At 32.6% G+C, this 18,489-nt stretch overlaps 4 protein-coding genes across 5 annotated transcripts; 3 read left to right on the forward strand and 1 right to left on the reverse strand.

Annotated features, from left to right (window-relative positions):
* The first annotated feature begins 3,530 nt into the window (after positions 1-3,530).
* LOC128398058 (E3 ubiquitin-protein ligase RNF126-like) lies at positions 3,531-7,102 on the forward strand. Of its 2 annotated transcripts, none has more exons than XM_053358868.1 (7): positions 3,531-3,821; positions 4,808-5,003; positions 5,366-5,445; positions 5,546-5,605; positions 5,711-5,864; positions 5,970-6,179; positions 6,685-7,102. In XM_053358868.1, exons 2-7 carry the CDS (start codon positions 4,926-4,928, stop codon positions 6,886-6,888), a joined length of 786 nt encoding a protein of 261 aa, XP_053214843.1. In that variant the 5' UTR covers positions 3,531-3,821; positions 4,808-4,925; the 3' UTR covers positions 6,889-7,102. The 2 variants fall into 2 exon arrangements, with proteins under 2 accessions (XP_053214843.1, XP_053214844.1); XM_053358869.1 differs by lacking the exon at positions 3,531-3,821 and adding an exon at positions 4,347-4,561.
* Positions 7,103-8,035: 933 nt separating this feature from the next.
* On the reverse strand, positions 8,036-9,635 carry LOC128398059 (post-GPI attachment to proteins factor 2-like). The gene is made up of 3 exons (XM_053358870.1): positions 9,492-9,635; positions 8,762-9,407; positions 8,036-8,655 (listed from the first exon to the last, which is right to left on the reverse strand). Exons 2-3 carry the CDS (start codon positions 9,156-9,158, stop codon positions 8,333-8,335), a joined length of 720 nt encoding a protein of 239 aa, XP_053214845.1. The 5' UTR covers positions 9,159-9,407; positions 9,492-9,635; the 3' UTR covers positions 8,036-8,332.
* Positions 9,636-9,748: 113 nt separating this feature from the next.
* LOC128398057 (intraflagellar transport protein 88 homolog) lies at positions 9,749-13,280 on the forward strand. Its single transcript, XM_053358867.1, has 7 exons — positions 9,749-9,971; positions 10,074-10,704; positions 10,927-11,041; positions 11,129-12,007; positions 12,078-12,228; positions 12,311-12,426; positions 12,501-13,280. Exons 1-7 carry the CDS (start codon positions 9,888-9,890, stop codon positions 13,039-13,041), a joined length of 2,517 nt encoding a protein of 838 aa, XP_053214842.1. The 5' UTR covers positions 9,749-9,887; the 3' UTR covers positions 13,042-13,280.
* A 463-nt stretch (positions 13,281-13,743) lies between these two features.
* Positions 13,744-18,216, forward strand: LOC128398050 (uncharacterized). Its single transcript, XM_053358859.1, has 5 exons — positions 13,744-14,514; positions 15,691-15,975; positions 16,043-17,070; positions 17,149-17,844; positions 17,930-18,216. The coding sequence occupies exons 1-5, from the start codon at positions 14,228-14,230 to the stop codon at positions 18,082-18,084; spliced, it is 2,451 nt and encodes an 816-aa protein (XP_053214834.1). The 5' UTR covers positions 13,744-14,227; the 3' UTR covers positions 18,085-18,216.
* The last annotated feature ends 273 nt before the right edge of the window (positions 18,217-18,489 follow it).

Consider the following 18,489-nt stretch of genomic DNA (forward strand, 5'->3'; position numbering starts at 1 on the left):
GTATATTTACTTATTAACTGAGATAATTAATTGTGATATTTATTCAATCAACGCTTTTCAAATTGATTGTTTATCGACACTTAAGCAAATTGATCACGAGAGAATCACTTTTTTCACCTCTTCTCTCAAAACGATCATCTCGGACATTACGAAAAAATCACCGAAAAAAATTAATTTAAATGACTTGTCCAACTATTTGGATGAATTGAATGACATTGATTTTCCAGCGCTTGGTTGAAACAATTAAACTGTGATCGTAATTAACATTTAAATTGTCCGAAATTAACTTTTACCCAATTCCAATCCATTTATTAATATTATTGTAAATATTATTGTAAAACCTTGACCATACATTTTAATTTATACAATGTACATTTAATTGTAAACTTGTGAACCGAATTAAGTAAAATGCAACTCATTTTACAAATTGAATCATCTTAATTTGCTCAGCTGATTAAAGAAGCTAAATTGGCTTAAGCTAATTAGCTAATCAAGGTTAGAGAAAGTTTTTAAAATAAACTAAATAAACACTTGATAGATTAAAAAATTGATCAGTAAATGACAATATGAGAATTTTAATTGTTTTAAATTATATTGGAACAATTGAGAAAAAAAGATTCCACTCAATTTATCAGATTATCTGTCGATGATTAACTTAATTGGTCAAAATGATTTATCATCAGTTACCAAGGCTACTGACCTGATGTTACATTTAATTGTTGCTACTGCATTTCGGACGTTAGTTAATCGTCATTACCAAGACTCGTTTTCACTCCTATTTCATTTCCCTGCGTATATTTAATTGTTGATTGTTGGAAACCAGGAAAGTTAATTCACTTTTTGTTCAAAAGACACGTAATCTTTTCGGATATTTGATTAGCCACTTTTTTCTTCAGTTGAAATCGTTTGTTCGTATTGCGTTTTCGTTTCTCTCTCTCCTTCGAACCAGGTCATTGGATCTAAAGATTGTTTTTATCTTCTACTGGTGTTGTCCTAAGCTCTCTCCTCCTCTCTCTCTCTCTCTCTCTCTTAATCATTTGAAAGACGTCAAATTGTTGTGATTTAATGTTAATCATTTCTTTCACCATGTATACTTGTTGATAACCTGTTTGTCTACCTGAGGCTGTTGTGACTCATACTTTACGCAGGTATCTCAGTTTTGTGAGAAACTGATAAAAGTGACATTGTTTTGATTGTTAACTGATCATTTATCGTTTACTTTCCCAACTGTTAACATTAATAACTTTTCCATCTTATTGATATTTTGATCATTTATATTAATATATCGTATCTTGATCATCATCATCATAATGGTTAATTCACTTTCTTTAAATCAATCACCTATTGGATCTTCAAGTGGACCAGCGACAACTGCGAATACCTTTGGTAATCTGACCTTTGATCAGCCAATGGGATCAAATTCGGCTCCATCTTCTCTTCGTGGTCCATCTTCCGGTTCTTCGTCTTCATCTTCAGCTCTTAATTCAGGTAATTCAATCGTTTTTTCTGGACCTCAACCTTTGATACCAGAAGAAAATAAAAGTGGCAGTGACTCTGCAAGTGACACGGGCTCTGATTGCGAGTGCGAGGACGATAATTGTGATTGTGATGCTTCTTGGATTGAACTAACAGCTGATGTTCCAAGTATTGATGGTAAAGAAATCACCGATAAAATTGATAACATGTTAACCTCTCTCTCGAAAATTGATACTTCCACATCAGTTGGACCTTCTCTTAATCCTGGTTTAGTTGATTTAGAGCAACAATTGATCACTTTACGTGAAGATAACATTCGACTTCTCTCCGTTTTGGAAGCTACGAACGAAGCGATGAAGAAAAATCTCAACTATGCTCAAGAATTGAAAGGTGAATTAAAATCATCTTACAATGAATACGATTCTCTCAAATCTTCTGCCGACACTGCAATCGATCAACTTAGAGCTGATAATGAGAAATTACGTTCTCAAGTAAGAGACTTGGAGAATGAGCTTCGAGAACGGAACAACGAACCAGTGGCCTATCATCAATTTGATGTGGCAAAAGAAATGAACATGCAGGAAATGAGTTCACAAATCGCTTCTCGTGACATGAGGATCAATCAACTAATGGGAGAGGTTAACAATCTTAATTCTCAACTGGAGAGAACCCGATCTGATTTATCTCGATCTTCCAGTCAACAGTCGATGAACTTTGCGCACCAATCACAGCAACAATTAATGCCTTTTGGTGGTAAGTCACCTCTCACATCGGCTCCATCCTCGATTGGTGGTGATCAACCTAATAGATCAAATGTCGAAGAGAATTCAACAGCTCAACCAGATAATTCTGCTCAAACTTCCAACAGTCCTGGTTTTCTACAGAGTGTCCTCCGTGAGGTGACCACTTTAAAGTCGATTATTGATCTTCTAAGGGGAGAGAAACAAACGCTTGAATCGCGATTGGATGGTCGAAAACATCGATCGGGTAGACATTCTCGTAGACATCATACATCGCCCAACATGGGGACAAGTTACACTGCAAATGCTGCTCAGGGTCCGATTCCAGAACAATCGTCATATCAACCTGATGTTAACATGGAAACTGATCCTTCAGGCCAACAACATTATCATGGAAGACACCGAAGGCATCATCGTCATCACGCTTCAAGATCTTTACGAAGATTGGAAAAGCAAATGGCCAAAACTTCAATACCTGTCGTGAATTCAGCATTTATGTTCAAAGGGTATACAACATATTCAAATCAACCACAATAATCATTTTCAATCTGATCTATTAATTAGAATAAGATCTTAAATATACTCACAATTTACTCTAGAGAGTTCTTTTAATATCTCCTTTGTGTTGACACATAATTTTGGGGTTTTCCCTCTCCCATTTTGTAACCATGAAACTCATAATTTCATCTAAATTTCCAATAAATTGAACAATTTGACCATTTAACTCACTTTGGTAACAACAAATTACCAAAATAAACTCAATCCATTCAACAAAATGTCAACAATAAAAGTCACATTTCCTCTTTACAGAGATTGTTTATCTTCATCACGAATACAACGAATCCATTTTGATTAACTATCCAATGAACTTTTTGCTTTTAAATTTCAAGAAGATTCTTATAAAAAAATCAATTTCAAAGAAAAAGAAAACCTCAATCACCTGAACAATTAAAAATCGTAAAAATGACAAATCAGCTCTTTGGGATTCCAAAGTTACAAGTCTCTGGTTAAAAGGTCATTCAGGTCGGGACATTCATCATAATTGACTACAGTGTGGATTTAATGTTGGCCCTTCTCACTATGGAACGGATTTGAAAAGATATTTAAAAATTTTACAATCGGAATGAAGGTCAAAATTTACGAGAATTTGACCTTATGTTGTTAACTAATTTCCCGCTTGAAAAAAATAAACAATTCGTAAGAATAACAATTGAATAGAATAGTCTATTTATCGAGCAAATTCTTTTCTGCTGCCATCTAACGGATTATGAGAGAAAGAACATTTTTTTCTTTTCGCTTTTTCGGTTAAATGAATTATCAACAATTAAAGTAATCGCGTTTCTTTTTCACAATTAAAAATGTGAACAATTTTAATCATCATTAAAAAGTGATCTCTTATTACCAATCTTTTCATTGATCTATATTCTAAAGGTTAAAGTGGGTTAATCTTTTTCTGTTTAATTGTGTTTACTGTTAACCGTTTATATTATTGCTCTTTGTTGAATCTAATATTCATTGGATAACATTAACTCATCTAATTTACCAGTTACACTCAATTCTTTTTTGATTTACTATTAAGAGAGCTGATAATCATTTAAACCATTGGTAAGAAACTCACACAATCAGCTTAATCACTAAGTATAAATATTATATAAGGTTTCTCTAGAATCATTTGTTATTGTTGATAATTTGATCTCTCGCACCTTCTGTTTACCTTTACTTTGTTTCTATTGATCACTTTTCTCATATGTTCTCTCTTCAGATTTAATATCTTCTTCCACTTTCGAAGGTTTTTTGGTTATAAAACTGACCAAAGCGACTATAAAGACGTTAAATTTTTTAACCAGAAAGACTTATAATCCTAGAAATGTATTATCATAATACATTTGTAAGAGAAAATCATCTGTTTAAACCAGACTCTTATTAGACTGAAAGTTTAGCTTTTAGTTAGAGAATCTGGTTTTCCATACAACCCAAACCAGGAAGTGACTTTTTCTGAGTTCTTTTTGATGTATATTCTTTTTTACTTCTATCTTCTTCTCCCTTTATTATCATCATAATCATTTTTTTTTCTCTCACTTTACAAGCTCTTAACTTCTTAATCTTCACTTCTTTTAGTAACAACAACAAAACACCAGCATAAACAACAAAAATCTCACCATCATCTTTACAGGCATGAAAAGAGATGATGAGCAAAAAGTGATTACCTTATTGGTCAATCATTTGCAACAACTAATTCCAATTCTTTCCACAAAACTCAATTCCAATCATAACCTAATCATAATTTAAATTAGACACAAAAAATCAACAACAATAACAAAGAAAATCTGTTCGTACTCTTTGAGGTCAATATTTTTTCTATTCTTCTTCTCCTTCACAGTTCTAACCAAAAGCTGATCCACTAAATATTGAGAAAAATTAACAATGAAATAATTTGATTCAAATTGTTAATTACTTTCAGTTTAATTTTCAAATTAAAACTCCAACATTCATCTAGCACCACCTACCGTTTAACGCTTAACTTAAATTCATTTCTAAATCTTCTTCCTCTTGATTTGTTTTTCTCTCTTCTCTTTCTCTCTCAATCTTAGGTCAAATCAAGTTTTTTGTTGAATACTGTCGATATTTGTGATATACCAGATAAACAAGCAACCAACTGATCGTCTATTGTCAATCCTATCACCTATTAATATATATTATTCCCTTCAAATGGCGGAGAGTCTAGTTGATAATCTGCCTACTCGTTACTTTTGCCATAAGTGTAACCAAGAGATCAATCCTTTACCAGTGAGTAGAAATTTCTGTTATTTTTTCATCTCCTTTCCTCTTCTGCCCTTTTCTTTTCTCTCCATACTCTTTACATTACATTTTCTTTCCTTTTCTCTCATTTTAGTTATTGCTTTCCTTGTTTTGTCATCTCCCAAGTAATTAAAATTCATTAATTTATACTTCCAATTCCTTTATTGATGTAATTCGCTCTCTCTCTCTCTCTCTATTTTTCTCTTTCCAGCTCTTTCTTTTACTCTCTTTCTCTTTCTCTCCCTGTGTCTGCCTGTTTCTCTTACCTCTGTCTTTTTATTTGTTTATCTGCCTGTTACTAACCTTGTGATTTCTGTTTTTGTTGTTCTTTTTTCATATAATTACAACAGGAATTCAAATGCCCAGGATGCAGAGAAGGATTTATCGAAGAATTAACCAATGATGCAAATTTAGACACGAGCAGTGATGAGTAAGTCTATCAGTTAGCGATTCTCATCTTTCTTTGGTGTTTCCATCATCAACTCATGTGTCTTGTTACTTATTCTTCATCTTAATTTATCTTTCTACAGTTCAGAGCACTATGATAATAATGATAGATACGATGATGTTCGAACTGGTGAAATCTTACGGTAAGTAGAATATTTCAATCTATTCAATTCTTGTCTACCTTTTAATTGTGTTTCTCGTACAATTTGGATCACCTGTATATCTAATTTGTTGTTGTCTATTTTTAGGGTTCTTCAATTATTCACTGAAGGCCAGCCCAGTCCAAGAGGAAGTCGTGGACGTGGAATGTTTGAAATGGCCATACCTTATCTTCAAATTCTTCATGGAAATCCCGGTGATTATGCTTGGGGTACATCAGGTCTCGATACTATCATTACACAGGTTAGTTTAGTAACTGTTTTCATTATCTAATACACATATAATCTATTATTGATCATCTTCAATTCATTACTTATCATTTTTATTTTTCTTGTTCTTTTCCACCAGCTCTTGAATACAATAGAAAATAATGGCCCTCCACCAATGCCTGAAGATGAAATCAAGAAACTGCCGACCATTAAGATTTGTCAAGATGATGTTGATAAAAATCTTCAGTGTACAGTCTGCATGGACGATTACAAATTAGATGAACCGGTTAGAATGTTACCATGTAATCATGTCTATCACAATGATTGTATTGTTCCATGGTTAGAAATGGTGAGTAATTTCATTTTCTATTTATATAACCGTAAATTCATGTACTTGATTTGCAATTTAACTTATTAATAACAAGTTTATTTTGTAAACAATAGCAAAAGAATATGATTTCTACTCGTTCTTATCATGACAATATACACATTATGTACTACGTTTTAGATGAAAATACTTACAAGTAAATTTGCAGAAAGATTAATTCAATTAATTGTTTCAGCTGATAAATTGGTAGCAACTTAAGCCAATCACATACATATAAATGAGTATATGTATGAATAAGTGTGTCAAAAAAAACAGCTAATTAACATTGAAAACATTGAGCTTTTTTCGGTTAATTGTATCTTGTTTTGAATATTTAACTTAAATCTAATTGTTTGTTAGTTTCAATCTTGATTGCTTTAAGTATCTCAAGATTTAAAATGCTACATTGTGTTTCTCATATTAGTATCAAACCATTTATCCTTTTGATTAATTTTCTGTTTGTTTTTTATTTTCTTTATTATCTTAGCATGGGACATGTCCTATTTGCCGTAAACTTTTGAACGAGAATCAACCAAGTCAGCGGAATTGCGAGAGTCGAAGCTCATTATCAAACAGTAACCAACAAACATCACAACAACAACAACCCGTTAATCAAAGATCATCATCAAGTAGTAATAGCAACTCGACTAATCATACCGCAGGTTATCGTGATTTATTGGATTACGATTGATTGTAAACTGTAAAAAAAGTGAAAAACATAGAAGATTGTTTTTACTACCCGGTATAAGAAAAATAATTAACTTTATTTAAATCTTACTCCATTCACAGCAACAAAACATTACAATCTATCAACAATTATTTATCTAATTAACATGAGCTCAATCTGATTTAGATGCATCCAAGTTAATTACAATTCAACAGTTGTTGAGAAAGCAACAAACTAACTAACTAGTGAATCAGTTTGTTTCTGTCATGCACAAAATTTAAACACTCAATTCATGAGGGGCCCAATTACTTGGGCTTTTGAGGAGTCACAAAATTTTGTGTGTTAATTGTTCGCGATAAACTTTTTTTTGTTCTCAATTGTACTAAATTAACTGTGAAAAATTCAAACATCAAAAGCCAAATAAGGCTCAAAAGTATCAACAATCAAACAAACATGATAAACGTTACTAATCAATTTTATTAATTAGTCCATTGAGACTGAATCTGTATAATTAGGGAAAAAATTGGGAGACTGATTTTTTGTATTGATAAGTTGACAGTTTTCAAATACAAAAAATCAAAATACCCTTAGGGCAGCGAATCTCACCTCAATCGGTGTAATTAGCTGATCTAATCAGAATCGGGATTCGCTTTTTTCGTGTGAGAAAAAAACTAATACTCAACAATTTAGATTTAAGCTTATTAATTGTCCTCTTTTTGTTTACTTTTACTAGTGTCTTTTAATTGTCTTAATTGTCAATAAATTATTTTGACAAAGAGACAATTTCATAACAATCAACTGATTTGTTACTTGAGATGATCAGTTAATATTTTTTTATGAGTAAAACTTAGTCATTGATTTAATGATTAGTTAATCACTTTGTTGCAATGGTTAGTCAACCTAAATTGTTGCTTATATTTATCATCAATCAAAACAGAAAACTTCTCTTGGTAAATTGTTTGATTTGAGAAAAATTTACCATCTCAGCTGGAAGTTAATTAACTTGAGTACTTTTTGATTGTGATTTATCAATAACATGAAAATGTCTCAAGAAATAAATTGTCAGATTATCAGTAAACGAGGAAAGAAAAACAAAATTGAACAATTAGTTTTTCGCAAATTACCTAGTCAACTGTTAATCTAAATCATTTCTGTTTTTCTGATTCAACGATTGAACAATTAATTGATTGTCTTTAATTTGCTCTTTGGTTACCGTTTGTACAAAACGAATACAATTTTTGTTATAAATGTAAAAGTGGCTTTCGAATCTAAATAAATACTGATTTTTGCCTTTCTAAATTATATAAATTAGTTGATTAGTTGACTAAATATTATAAATTGTTGAATTAAACACGAGATAAATAATATAATAGATCTTGAAAGATGTAAGCTTGGTAAATGTTTGAAGATTGAGATGAGATTGTTGGTTTAACCAAGAGACAAATTCGGACCAGATCGAAATTCATAATTAGTTGATTGTTAGGTCTCCATTGGAAGTCAATCTATTAACTAAAAGTAGATCATGATGTTGGAAATCATAATAAGCTTGAAAATGGAAGGCGATGTTTGTTAATACGACCACATATTCAGCGAGAGCAAACAAAGTGTAAACACCGGGCTCACAGAACCAATTGTGCCGATAATATAAAACGATGGCTAATCCAATTGAGATCAAATTGGTATATTTAAGAAATGATTTAATCCTCCTTGATTTGTAGGTTGAATTAGTGACCAGGGTCATTCCAAGTGAACCAGAAATGATGAAAATAGTAAAACAAAAGGCATGATAAACTGAACAATTTACAGAGAAAAAGAAACAAACAAATATTAGATTAAGAATACATTGTAAATAAATAACTGAAAGAAAAGAGGTAAATTGTTCCAATGAAACTCTCACCATGATTCTCAGTTGATCCAATGTATGTTAATCCAATTAGACTTGTAATCTCAATTAGGTTGAGTAACAGAGTTTGAAATGACCCATGGACAAGAAGGTAATACATGTAAGTGACCAAATATCTCGGCCCTGAATGAATGGCAATACAGATTCGCCAAACATATTTCTGAGGTGAATACGATCCAACGGAAGCGCTAATTGATGGAAGGTAATTAGACACTCGACAATGGGTTGAAGTTGATTCTTTGAAATTGAAATAAAGTGACCAAAGAACACAGAAGATGAAACTGCCCAACGGAAGAGCGGTTGTAATAACCGCTAGATGAGTAAAACTGAAAAGAAAACATTTATTATCTTTATAGTAAACCAAAGGTTTCAAGTTCTTTGTTGATTTCATTCAAAAATTGGTTAATCTCTCAATCTCCAATTTCCAGGATCACATTTAAAACAGAAAACAGAACCATTTGAAAGTCGAAACATTAACTTGTATAAACCGTAATCATCTTCAATAAACATGAACGAAAATTAGCTAATTGTTTACAATTAACCAAGAAGGTGATGTTTACAAAATCTATAACCATTCACTGTTTACACCTTGGACCCAATAACCAGTTTCTTTTACCAGAATGAAAAAGTAACAGGTAATCTGAATGGAGAGAGACAAATATTTGTTATGAGTTTAATCACAATTAAACTGTGGTGGAAAATTAAACAATAGAAATTAACTCACCTTAGATTGTTCCATTGATCATCACAATTAAAGATGACAAGTTGATTGAGAAAACAAAACATTTCCTTTGTTATGGATCATCAAACTGACCAAATAAACAATTGATTAACCAAAATAATTTGGAAAACATTGAATTGGATTGATTTTAATCTTACCTTCATCTTTTTTCATCTTTAATCGCGTGCTTAATTGATGAAAATTGTGAAGCTTTAATTAACTATGGAAATATTAATTTGAGAAAAGAAATTGAATTTTTTTCTTTGTTTATTTTTATTTCCAATGATTTGGTTGCTTTGGTAACGTGGAAATTAATTGTAAACAAATGAATGAAAATACGTTTAATCTTATGTAACATATGAGACAATTAATTAATCTATTGATTTCCAGTGGAAAATAATGTCGGAAAAAATTGTTCTAGTTCCAAGTTTAGAGGATCTTTATTCTGGTTTCAACGATTTTAATCCGGTTCTTGATTCTAAGGTGAGTTTCCTTTGATTTAGACAATTTAATTGATCTCATTAAGCTAATTTATATTTAATCCATTCGAATTGTTGATTTTCTTTGTTTTTCTCTCAATTGAAGGCATTACAATACGATGAAGATTTCCAACAGACTGTACTTAAAAGTAGCTATGGAAGACGAGGTAACACTGGTTATCGGACGAGCGGCACCTCGAGAATGGGAACAGCGGGTTATAATCGAGGACTTGTGTCCACTTCGAGACGTAAATCATCAACCTCAAGTCTTAATCAACAACAAGCCCCTTCGACGGCCCGACCAATGACCGCAGTTCGTGGTGCTGGTTACACTTCATCGACCCATAAAAGTCCATCCGGTTCCGGGATATTCGACCCTTTATCTCAAAACAAATCAAGTTCGTCCTCTCCCTTTGTCGCCAAAGACGAAAATACCCCTCAGGCAAAGATTAAACTATTGGAAAAGAAAGTTAATGATCTGCTGGAAGAATCGATCGAAGCCTCTTATCGAAATGAATTTAAATTATCTTTAGATAAAGCGAAACAAGCGATGACCAAAGAAAGGTCACTTTCCCGACAGAAAGAGCAATTGGCCTCAGCGGCAATTTCAGTTTCCATTGAATTAACATTCGCTGTTCTTTTCAATCTCGCAATTCAATATACTCGAAATGAAATGTATTCAGACGCTATAAGTACGTTTCAAACACTCATCAAGAATCGTTCATTTGTTAATTCAGGTAAATCGAATTTCTAAAAAAAATTTACAATCTTAATTGTCATTCTTATTATCAATTATATTCTAATCATTATCGAATAATTTTATCGATTTTGAAATGTCCTTGTTAACGAATCTCAAATAACAAATATCAAGGACAACAGAGAGATGATATAAAATCGTATTGATTACAATGTTTATCAATCATTCAAACTAATCAACAATTGACATTTTCTAATTGCAGGAAGACTTAAACTAAACATCGGAGCAATTTACTATCGACAAGGAAATTATCCTAAAGCAATTAAATTTTTTCGAATGGCTTTAGATCAAATACCGACCTCCCAACGCAATACAAGGTAACCAAGAGAACTAAGAACAAGTTGATTGTAATTAGAATAAGAATAATATGATAATATTGATATTTTAATTTTCTATTTTAACAGAATGAGAATAATGAGAAATATTGGTTTATCTTTCGTCAAACTGAATCAATATTCCGATTCAATTACATCATTCGAATACATCATGTCGGAGAAAGGTGATTTTCGTGATGCTCTGAATCTAATTGTTTGTCATTATGCAATTGGGGATAAAGAGAATATGAAAAAATCGTTTATTAAATTGTTGGAAATATCTGATGTCAACTGTTCATCAGATCGATATGAGATGATTACCGAAGATGATGATAACCTTTCAACGTTAATTTTGGAAGCAATTAAAGTTGATTCACTTCGTAAATGGGAAAGGGAACGTAAACAAGAACGAGATTGGTGTATTCTCCTGGCATCACAATTAATTGCCCCAGTGATTGGTGACACTTTTACCCAAGGATACGAATGGTGTGTTGATACCATTCGATCCGCTGGTTACATTGAGATCAGCGATGATATCGAGATAAACAAGGCTGTTAAACACTTGAAGAGACGGGAATTTGCCGAGGCCATTGGAACCCTTAAGACGTTTGAAAAAAAGGAGGGAAAAGCGGCCTCAACCGCTGCGACCAATTTATCATTTTTATATCTATTACAAAACGATCTTGAAACGGCCGATCGTTATGCTAATATAGCGATTGACACGGATCGATTTAATTCCGCTGGATTGGTCAATAAGGGTAATTGTTGTGTTAAATTGAATGACCATGAAAGGGCCAGTTCGTTTTACAAAGAGGCGCTGACCAATGATTCGTCCTGCATCGAGGCTCTTTACAATCTCGCTTTGGCCAATAAAAAGTTAAATCGATTCGATTTAGCCTTAAATTGTCTTCTCAAGATTAACAGTATTCTCCCTAATCATCCAAACGTCCTCTATCAAATTGCTAATATGTAAGTTGTTCAATTATCCATTACATCCGAATGATTTAATATTTATTATCTCTTTAATTGTTAATGATAGTTATGAATTAATGAATGATATGGATTCGTCAATGGATTGGTTTCAATTGTTAATCACTTTTGTTCCCTCGGATCCTAATATACTTAATCGTATGAGCGATATTGCCGCTAACGAATCGGACAAACAATCATCTTTCTCGTACATAAATGATGTGAGAATAATTAACTAACCATTTATTAATATTTGGAAGAAATTTCATTGATTGTTTATAATTAATTTGTTTTCTTTCTCAGAGTTATCGTTATTATCCATCACATATTCCAACAATTGAAAGACTTGCTGCTTATTACATAGAAACTCAAGTCTATGAAAAGGCGACTCGTTATTTGGAAAAGGCTGCGGCAGTTCAGTGAGTCAATTGATTCGATTCTGGTTGTTGACAATTTAATTTGATGAGTAACTTGTTTTCTTTTCTATTCGAAGGCCAAATCAAGTTAAATGGTATTTAATGATCGCTGCTTGTTATCGTCGGAGTGGAAATTACCAACAAGCTCTACAATGTTACAAAATGATCCATCGTAAGTTTCCAGATAATCTTGAATGTGTCAAGTTCTTGGTGCGAATTTGTCAAGATTTGGCCTTACCTGAGTATAATGAATTCTACGATAAGCTGAAGAAATTGGAAAAGGTGAGAGAATCGAGAGAAAGAAAGTCACAAAGCGGTCGATCTCAGCGAAGTGGTTCACGAGCTTCCTCTAACAATAATCGAACCTCAGCTGAAAGTTCAAGAGGAGATTCAGCTTCTAGCAACAGCTCAGGATACGTCACCTCAGTTTCGATTAACTCTAAAAATGGAAACAAAAAGAAATCAATATTTGATCTGATCGAAAATAAAGAAGTCGATGATGAAAATATTCTTGATGACGAAACTGGACCTTTACAAAGACCAACAACTTCGTGGAGGAAACGAAATGAAGATGATGATTTTACAAACGATGAAATCGTTGACATTTTACCAGAATAATTAACCATAAACAACACGAAAATCAATCGCTAATCATAATCTAAAAATCACTTTGCACAATCAAATTTAATCAGTTCTCTTACAGTTAATCCTGTTAATTAATTTGTTCAATTGTTTCGCAAAACCTGTTGACTTAATTACGATTATAACATATAAATTATATCGATCTGCGTTGAATTTGTTACAATTATGTTACATCCATTTCTTAATTAATACAATAAAATTGTTCAGTAAACTGATTGATCTAATTTTCCAATCAATCAACAAATTATTCATTTCAATAAATAATTTCAAACTTATCACGAGAACTCAGATTATTATAAACATTTCCTATTTCCAATACAACACCAATGAATATCGTAAGTGTTTACTAGGTGTTCATGAAAATCAATCGATAATCTGAATCCATGATGATCAGAATTGAGAATCTTGAATGAACAATCAATTTAAACGAGAAAACAATTCGCAGCAACAAATGAACTCGAGCCGAAAGCGACAGATAATAAAATGATATTCGTATTTATCAATTGGCTAACAAATAGAAGCAATTATTTTATTATTACCGCGATTAAGTTTGTTAATTGTTCTTATCTGATCAATGAATTGAAATGTGAGAACAAAAAGAAAGAGAGAAATTAAAGAAATGAGATGAGAGGGGAAATTAGATTATCATGATTGTTATTAGGATACATGATTCAGATTCTACTTGGTGTGTTATCTTATCATGACATTAATAATCTCGACGAGTAAACAACATAAAGAGAAACCAGAGGTTCACTTAGGTGATTTTCACATCGTCGAGAACATTGTAACTCTCAGACTATTGTAAAAGTGATCAAATTAAGGTAAAAATTAACAATCAAATCTGAAGAAAAGGGAGAGAGAAACTCACCAACCACACCCGATATCCGATATTGACACTTCCATGGTATCATCATCATTATTTAATTAATTTCCATCTATCGACTATCAAATTCATCGTAAGGTTAATTTCTTTCAACAGTGTGTCAGTTATAACTGTCGATTTTGATAATTTGTGGTCAATAGAATTGAGTATTTTTGTTTTACAATTAGTTGATTGTTGTTTTTATTTCGGATTCTCTTTTGTGGATTAAATTGTTTTCTTAATAGTAAATTAAATCAACTTTAATTCAATTCATTTAGTGCTGATAATCTGACCAGTAAGATGGATTATCAGGTAAAATGGTTTCCCTTTTTGGTGGCCAGTGTTTTGTTAATCATTCCAAGTGTTTACTCAATTAGTATGAGTATCGAAAGGAAAAGTCAAATTTTCAATCTTTGCTATAATCGCCAACGGACACCAGGTCAGATATCGCCGATAATTAATGGACAAAATAGTCCACCGTTGGCTTCGAGTGTTGAAAATTTGATCGCTCTCATTGAAAAGATTGAAAATTCAACGACAACCCGATCGATCCAAGCAAAGGATTTAGCAGCAACTTTGTTAAGAAAGTGAGTAATTAACTAATCATATTTGTAAATTTCTAACTTTCCTAAAATTGGGAAGGTCAAAATCTTATTATTTTTTGACCGCCGATCGATGTTGTCGGAGATATTTACTATCATATTGATTAGCTGTTTATTTTTTTCTGAATCGTAATTATGTTCAATAAATCAAAGTAATTGTTGTTGATTGCAGAGAAAGTAATCAACAATTAGTCTCCATTTTTCTAAATCCAGGTTACATAGGCAACAATCAATCTTCATTGGAAACCGTTATAATAGAAATAATTAAGTAAACAAAAGATGATTATCTTTCCTCTATTTCCTCTGAATTTACTTGAGTGTTTATTGTAACCATAACTCCGTTATCGAAGATCAAATTTGTAGTCGTTATTAAGCAAAATCATCAATGAGAAAAACAATTTCTCCTTAATTTCTGCAATAAACACTAGATGTTCGTCTATTACTTTAACCATTGTAATCTGATTAGAGGGAGAAAACGAGATGGAAATCATATTCACTTAATTACTCTGCGACTCAAACAATCAACTATCACATAGACAATTTAATAATTTCCAATCAATTACAATGTAAAAAAGTTCAAATTAAATCTCCAAAGGCAATGAAAACAGATATCATATCAACTATGGATTTACATTAGACGAAAAGTTGATTGGTTAATTTGATCAATGTTTCTTAATCTTGATTAACAATTAAGATACACCGTTAAGCCTCCAAGCTGAGTGTTAATGAATTAAGATTTCCTTTGAAGGTCAATATTTTAAATCTTAAGTTATATCCAATTGTCTGAATGGTCAATCGGATTTATCTTTTTGTCTAATGATTTATTATCATCATGATTTTGTCTTTAATTCTGTCAACAATTAGTCATCTACAGGATTAATTATTAATATTAATATTTCAACCATAGGATAACATAAATATCTGTGTGATGATTAAGATGAAGAGGTACTTGTAACCAACAATTAACCAACATTATTTAGACGATTTTTATTGATCCATATTAGTTTTCAATCTATTTTAATCTTATCATATTTTCCTAATTATATCTTAATATTATTACTGATAATTAATCAACAATTAAGTCAAAATGATATATTGGGAATATACGGGAAACAATTGATTGTGTTTAAATTTAGACTGATCAATTTAATTATTTTCTAGATTCCGATCGGATGGTAATGTGGTCAGAGCTTATAGTTATTTGGACCAAGGGGAGACCTACGAGTTTGTCGATAAAATCGAAGATATTTTATTGGAATCGCCAGCGGAAGTTTCTTTGGATGACCAGACAATTCTGACCGAAAATGAGAGATGTTCCCTCTATTTTATGTTATCATATCACATCAATCAAACGGAAAAAGCGGATGCACGAACTAATCGTTACTCTACTGGTGCTTATCGAGCTCCCGTTTCATCCAATTCGAGATCTGCTACAGGAACTCCAAGGTTTGTTATTTGATCAAATCCAAGTTCATCATTGTTTTTAATCTTCTTTCTATTAATTAATGGACAGATATGGTGGCCCTTCTTATGCCCCTGTAGCTTTGACAGTCAAACCACGGGAGTACGGGGTTGGAAGTTATCGATCTAATAATGACCAAGCGATCGCATTGAACCGACTATTATTAGGAGTAATTGCTGGTCAATTGAATAGTCCTGGAGTTTCCGTTCGTGATATAATTACAAAGATAAATCCGAATATTCCTCAGGGAGAACTCAAAGCTAACGTTGATGAAATACTTAATCCTCTCATGGCTGTTACTTTGGCTAATATTCATTCAATGGCTGCTTTTGAAGGCGGTGAAGCAAACACAATCGCTGTTTCTGGTTCATGGGAAAGTACAAATACTTTATGTACAACTGAATACACTTTGAGTATGGAGAAACCTTCTGATGCCACTTTAGCCAACATCAGAGGAGGTATTGATGGATATTATATTGGCGAACTTACCAAAAGTTTAACCAAAACTGCAACTGGATCAAGATTGAGATTAAGTCAAATTCTTCGTTACTATTATGATAATATCGGAGGTCGTGTTTCTGGTACTGGATATTGTGATCGAGCAACGATAAGTATCGATGATAGAGGTTTCCGTGACGCTGCAACTAATTATCTCAAAGCTTTGGAATTGAGTAAGAACTATATCATAGGAGAGTCCATAATCACGAGTAAGATTGAGAAAGTACGACCAGCCATTGACTCGGCTTATGCTAAAGCTAAATCCATACCAGCTGAAGATAGCGAATGGTGTTCATCGGGTGGAATGAGTGGATACAAAGCTGATTGTGAAACTCCAACTGATCTATTTGTAGTCATTGATCTTCAATCTGCCGATGCTGATAAATATAAGAATTTAACTGGTCGACTAATCAATAAACTTAATCTTGGTATTTACGGTTCTTCAGCATCGATACTCTCAATGAATCGAGAAGATAATCTTGGAGCGGAAGGTCAAACTTTCCGTAATAATTTGAAGCACTTGGCTTGGGCAAGTTACAATAGAGGTTGCACTGGATGTGCCATGTCTTATATTCGAGAAGGTAAATTAATTAAACTAATCAACAATTAACACAATTATTGACTCGTAAAATCGACTGATGTTTTTTTATGTATTCTAGATACCTTGGGTTCTGTTATCAATGCTCCGTCCACTGACCTTTACCTCAGAATGAATGATACTTTGCGTGATTTCGAGGCCAATAAATGGTTCCAATTGGGAGCTCCAGCCAAACCTTTCATCATAATGGGTGGTTCATATACCTCTCGAAATATTGACCAAAACATTCGTATGGCACGATACACCTTGAAGAGTAACCATAGAGATGTACCCGTTTTCCTGATCACAAATGCAAACGAAAACGATTTAACTGAATACATCAGTTCTCCACAGGACATAATTCGTGACCAAGATGGACTTGATGTTATGACTCAAGAATTGTCACAAAAAATTTGTCAAGTTCCAGCAACTTTCCAATACCCTGATTGTCGACGTGTCAGTTCAGAAGCGACCAGTGGTTTCGAGGCTTTTATAACACCAGGGCGATTACAGTATTGGGCCATGTACCCTGAGTATTTCCTTAAAAGCTACGACATTGTGATGAAATTTTTCAGCAGTGAAGGTGATCTTAAGGTTTGCTTCGGTCGATATCCTAAGCCAGAAGAAACAGGTCGATGTTGGGAGGCCAAAAAGAACGAAGAGATTCGAATCGATGTCAGTGATCCATGTAAAGATCGAGATGTTCTGACCTGTGAACCTTTTTACTTCACCATCACACCTCCTGATCAGGGAATGTCATCAAACACTATTTGCTCAGGTGAGACTAAGAGAGAAAAACAATACAATTAACTTTCGAAAATCAAAATAATCCAACTAATTATCTTGTTAATTTCTTTCCACAGACAAAAAGTGTCTCAACGCTCGACAAATTAAATTCAAATTCTCTCACAGTGGAATAGCCTGTTCATCGGCTGTCACATTGGTCTCTTCACTTTTCTTGGCGATTATTTGTTCTCTATTAGCATCGTTTTTAAATCCAATTAAGAGACAATTCTAATTGTTGTTCTCCGTATTCTAATTCTATTCTTAAACTGCCAAGTAAATTACGATGATCATAATTTATGGTTAATCTTTTTATTGGAACAATTTGAAGCCTTTCATCAACAAAAAATTCAATTCTTACATATAATCCAATGTTCCTCACAGCTAATTGATTTATCCTCTTTTTTTACAATCACAATTAACAGTAAACTGGAAATTAACTAATCAAATGTATCATTAAATTAACCAAATCAAATGAAATACTTTGAATTCTCTCTCTCTCTCTCTCTCTCTCTCTCTCTCTCTTCATTTCTAATTACTTTTCAATTTTATACTTTGATAGATTAACAATTAATTCAGAAGAAAGGAGGACCTTTATTATTACGAAAAAAGTTCCTCGTAAATTAAGTTCAAGTGAAGA

This window comes from Panonychus citri, unplaced genomic scaffold (assembly GCF_014898815.1).
Source record: "Panonychus citri isolate SS breed McGregor unplaced genomic scaffold, ASM1489881v1 Contig00044, whole genome shotgun sequence".
NCBI classification, from domain to species: Eukaryota; Metazoa; Arthropoda; class Arachnida; order Trombidiformes; family Tetranychidae; genus Panonychus; species Panonychus citri.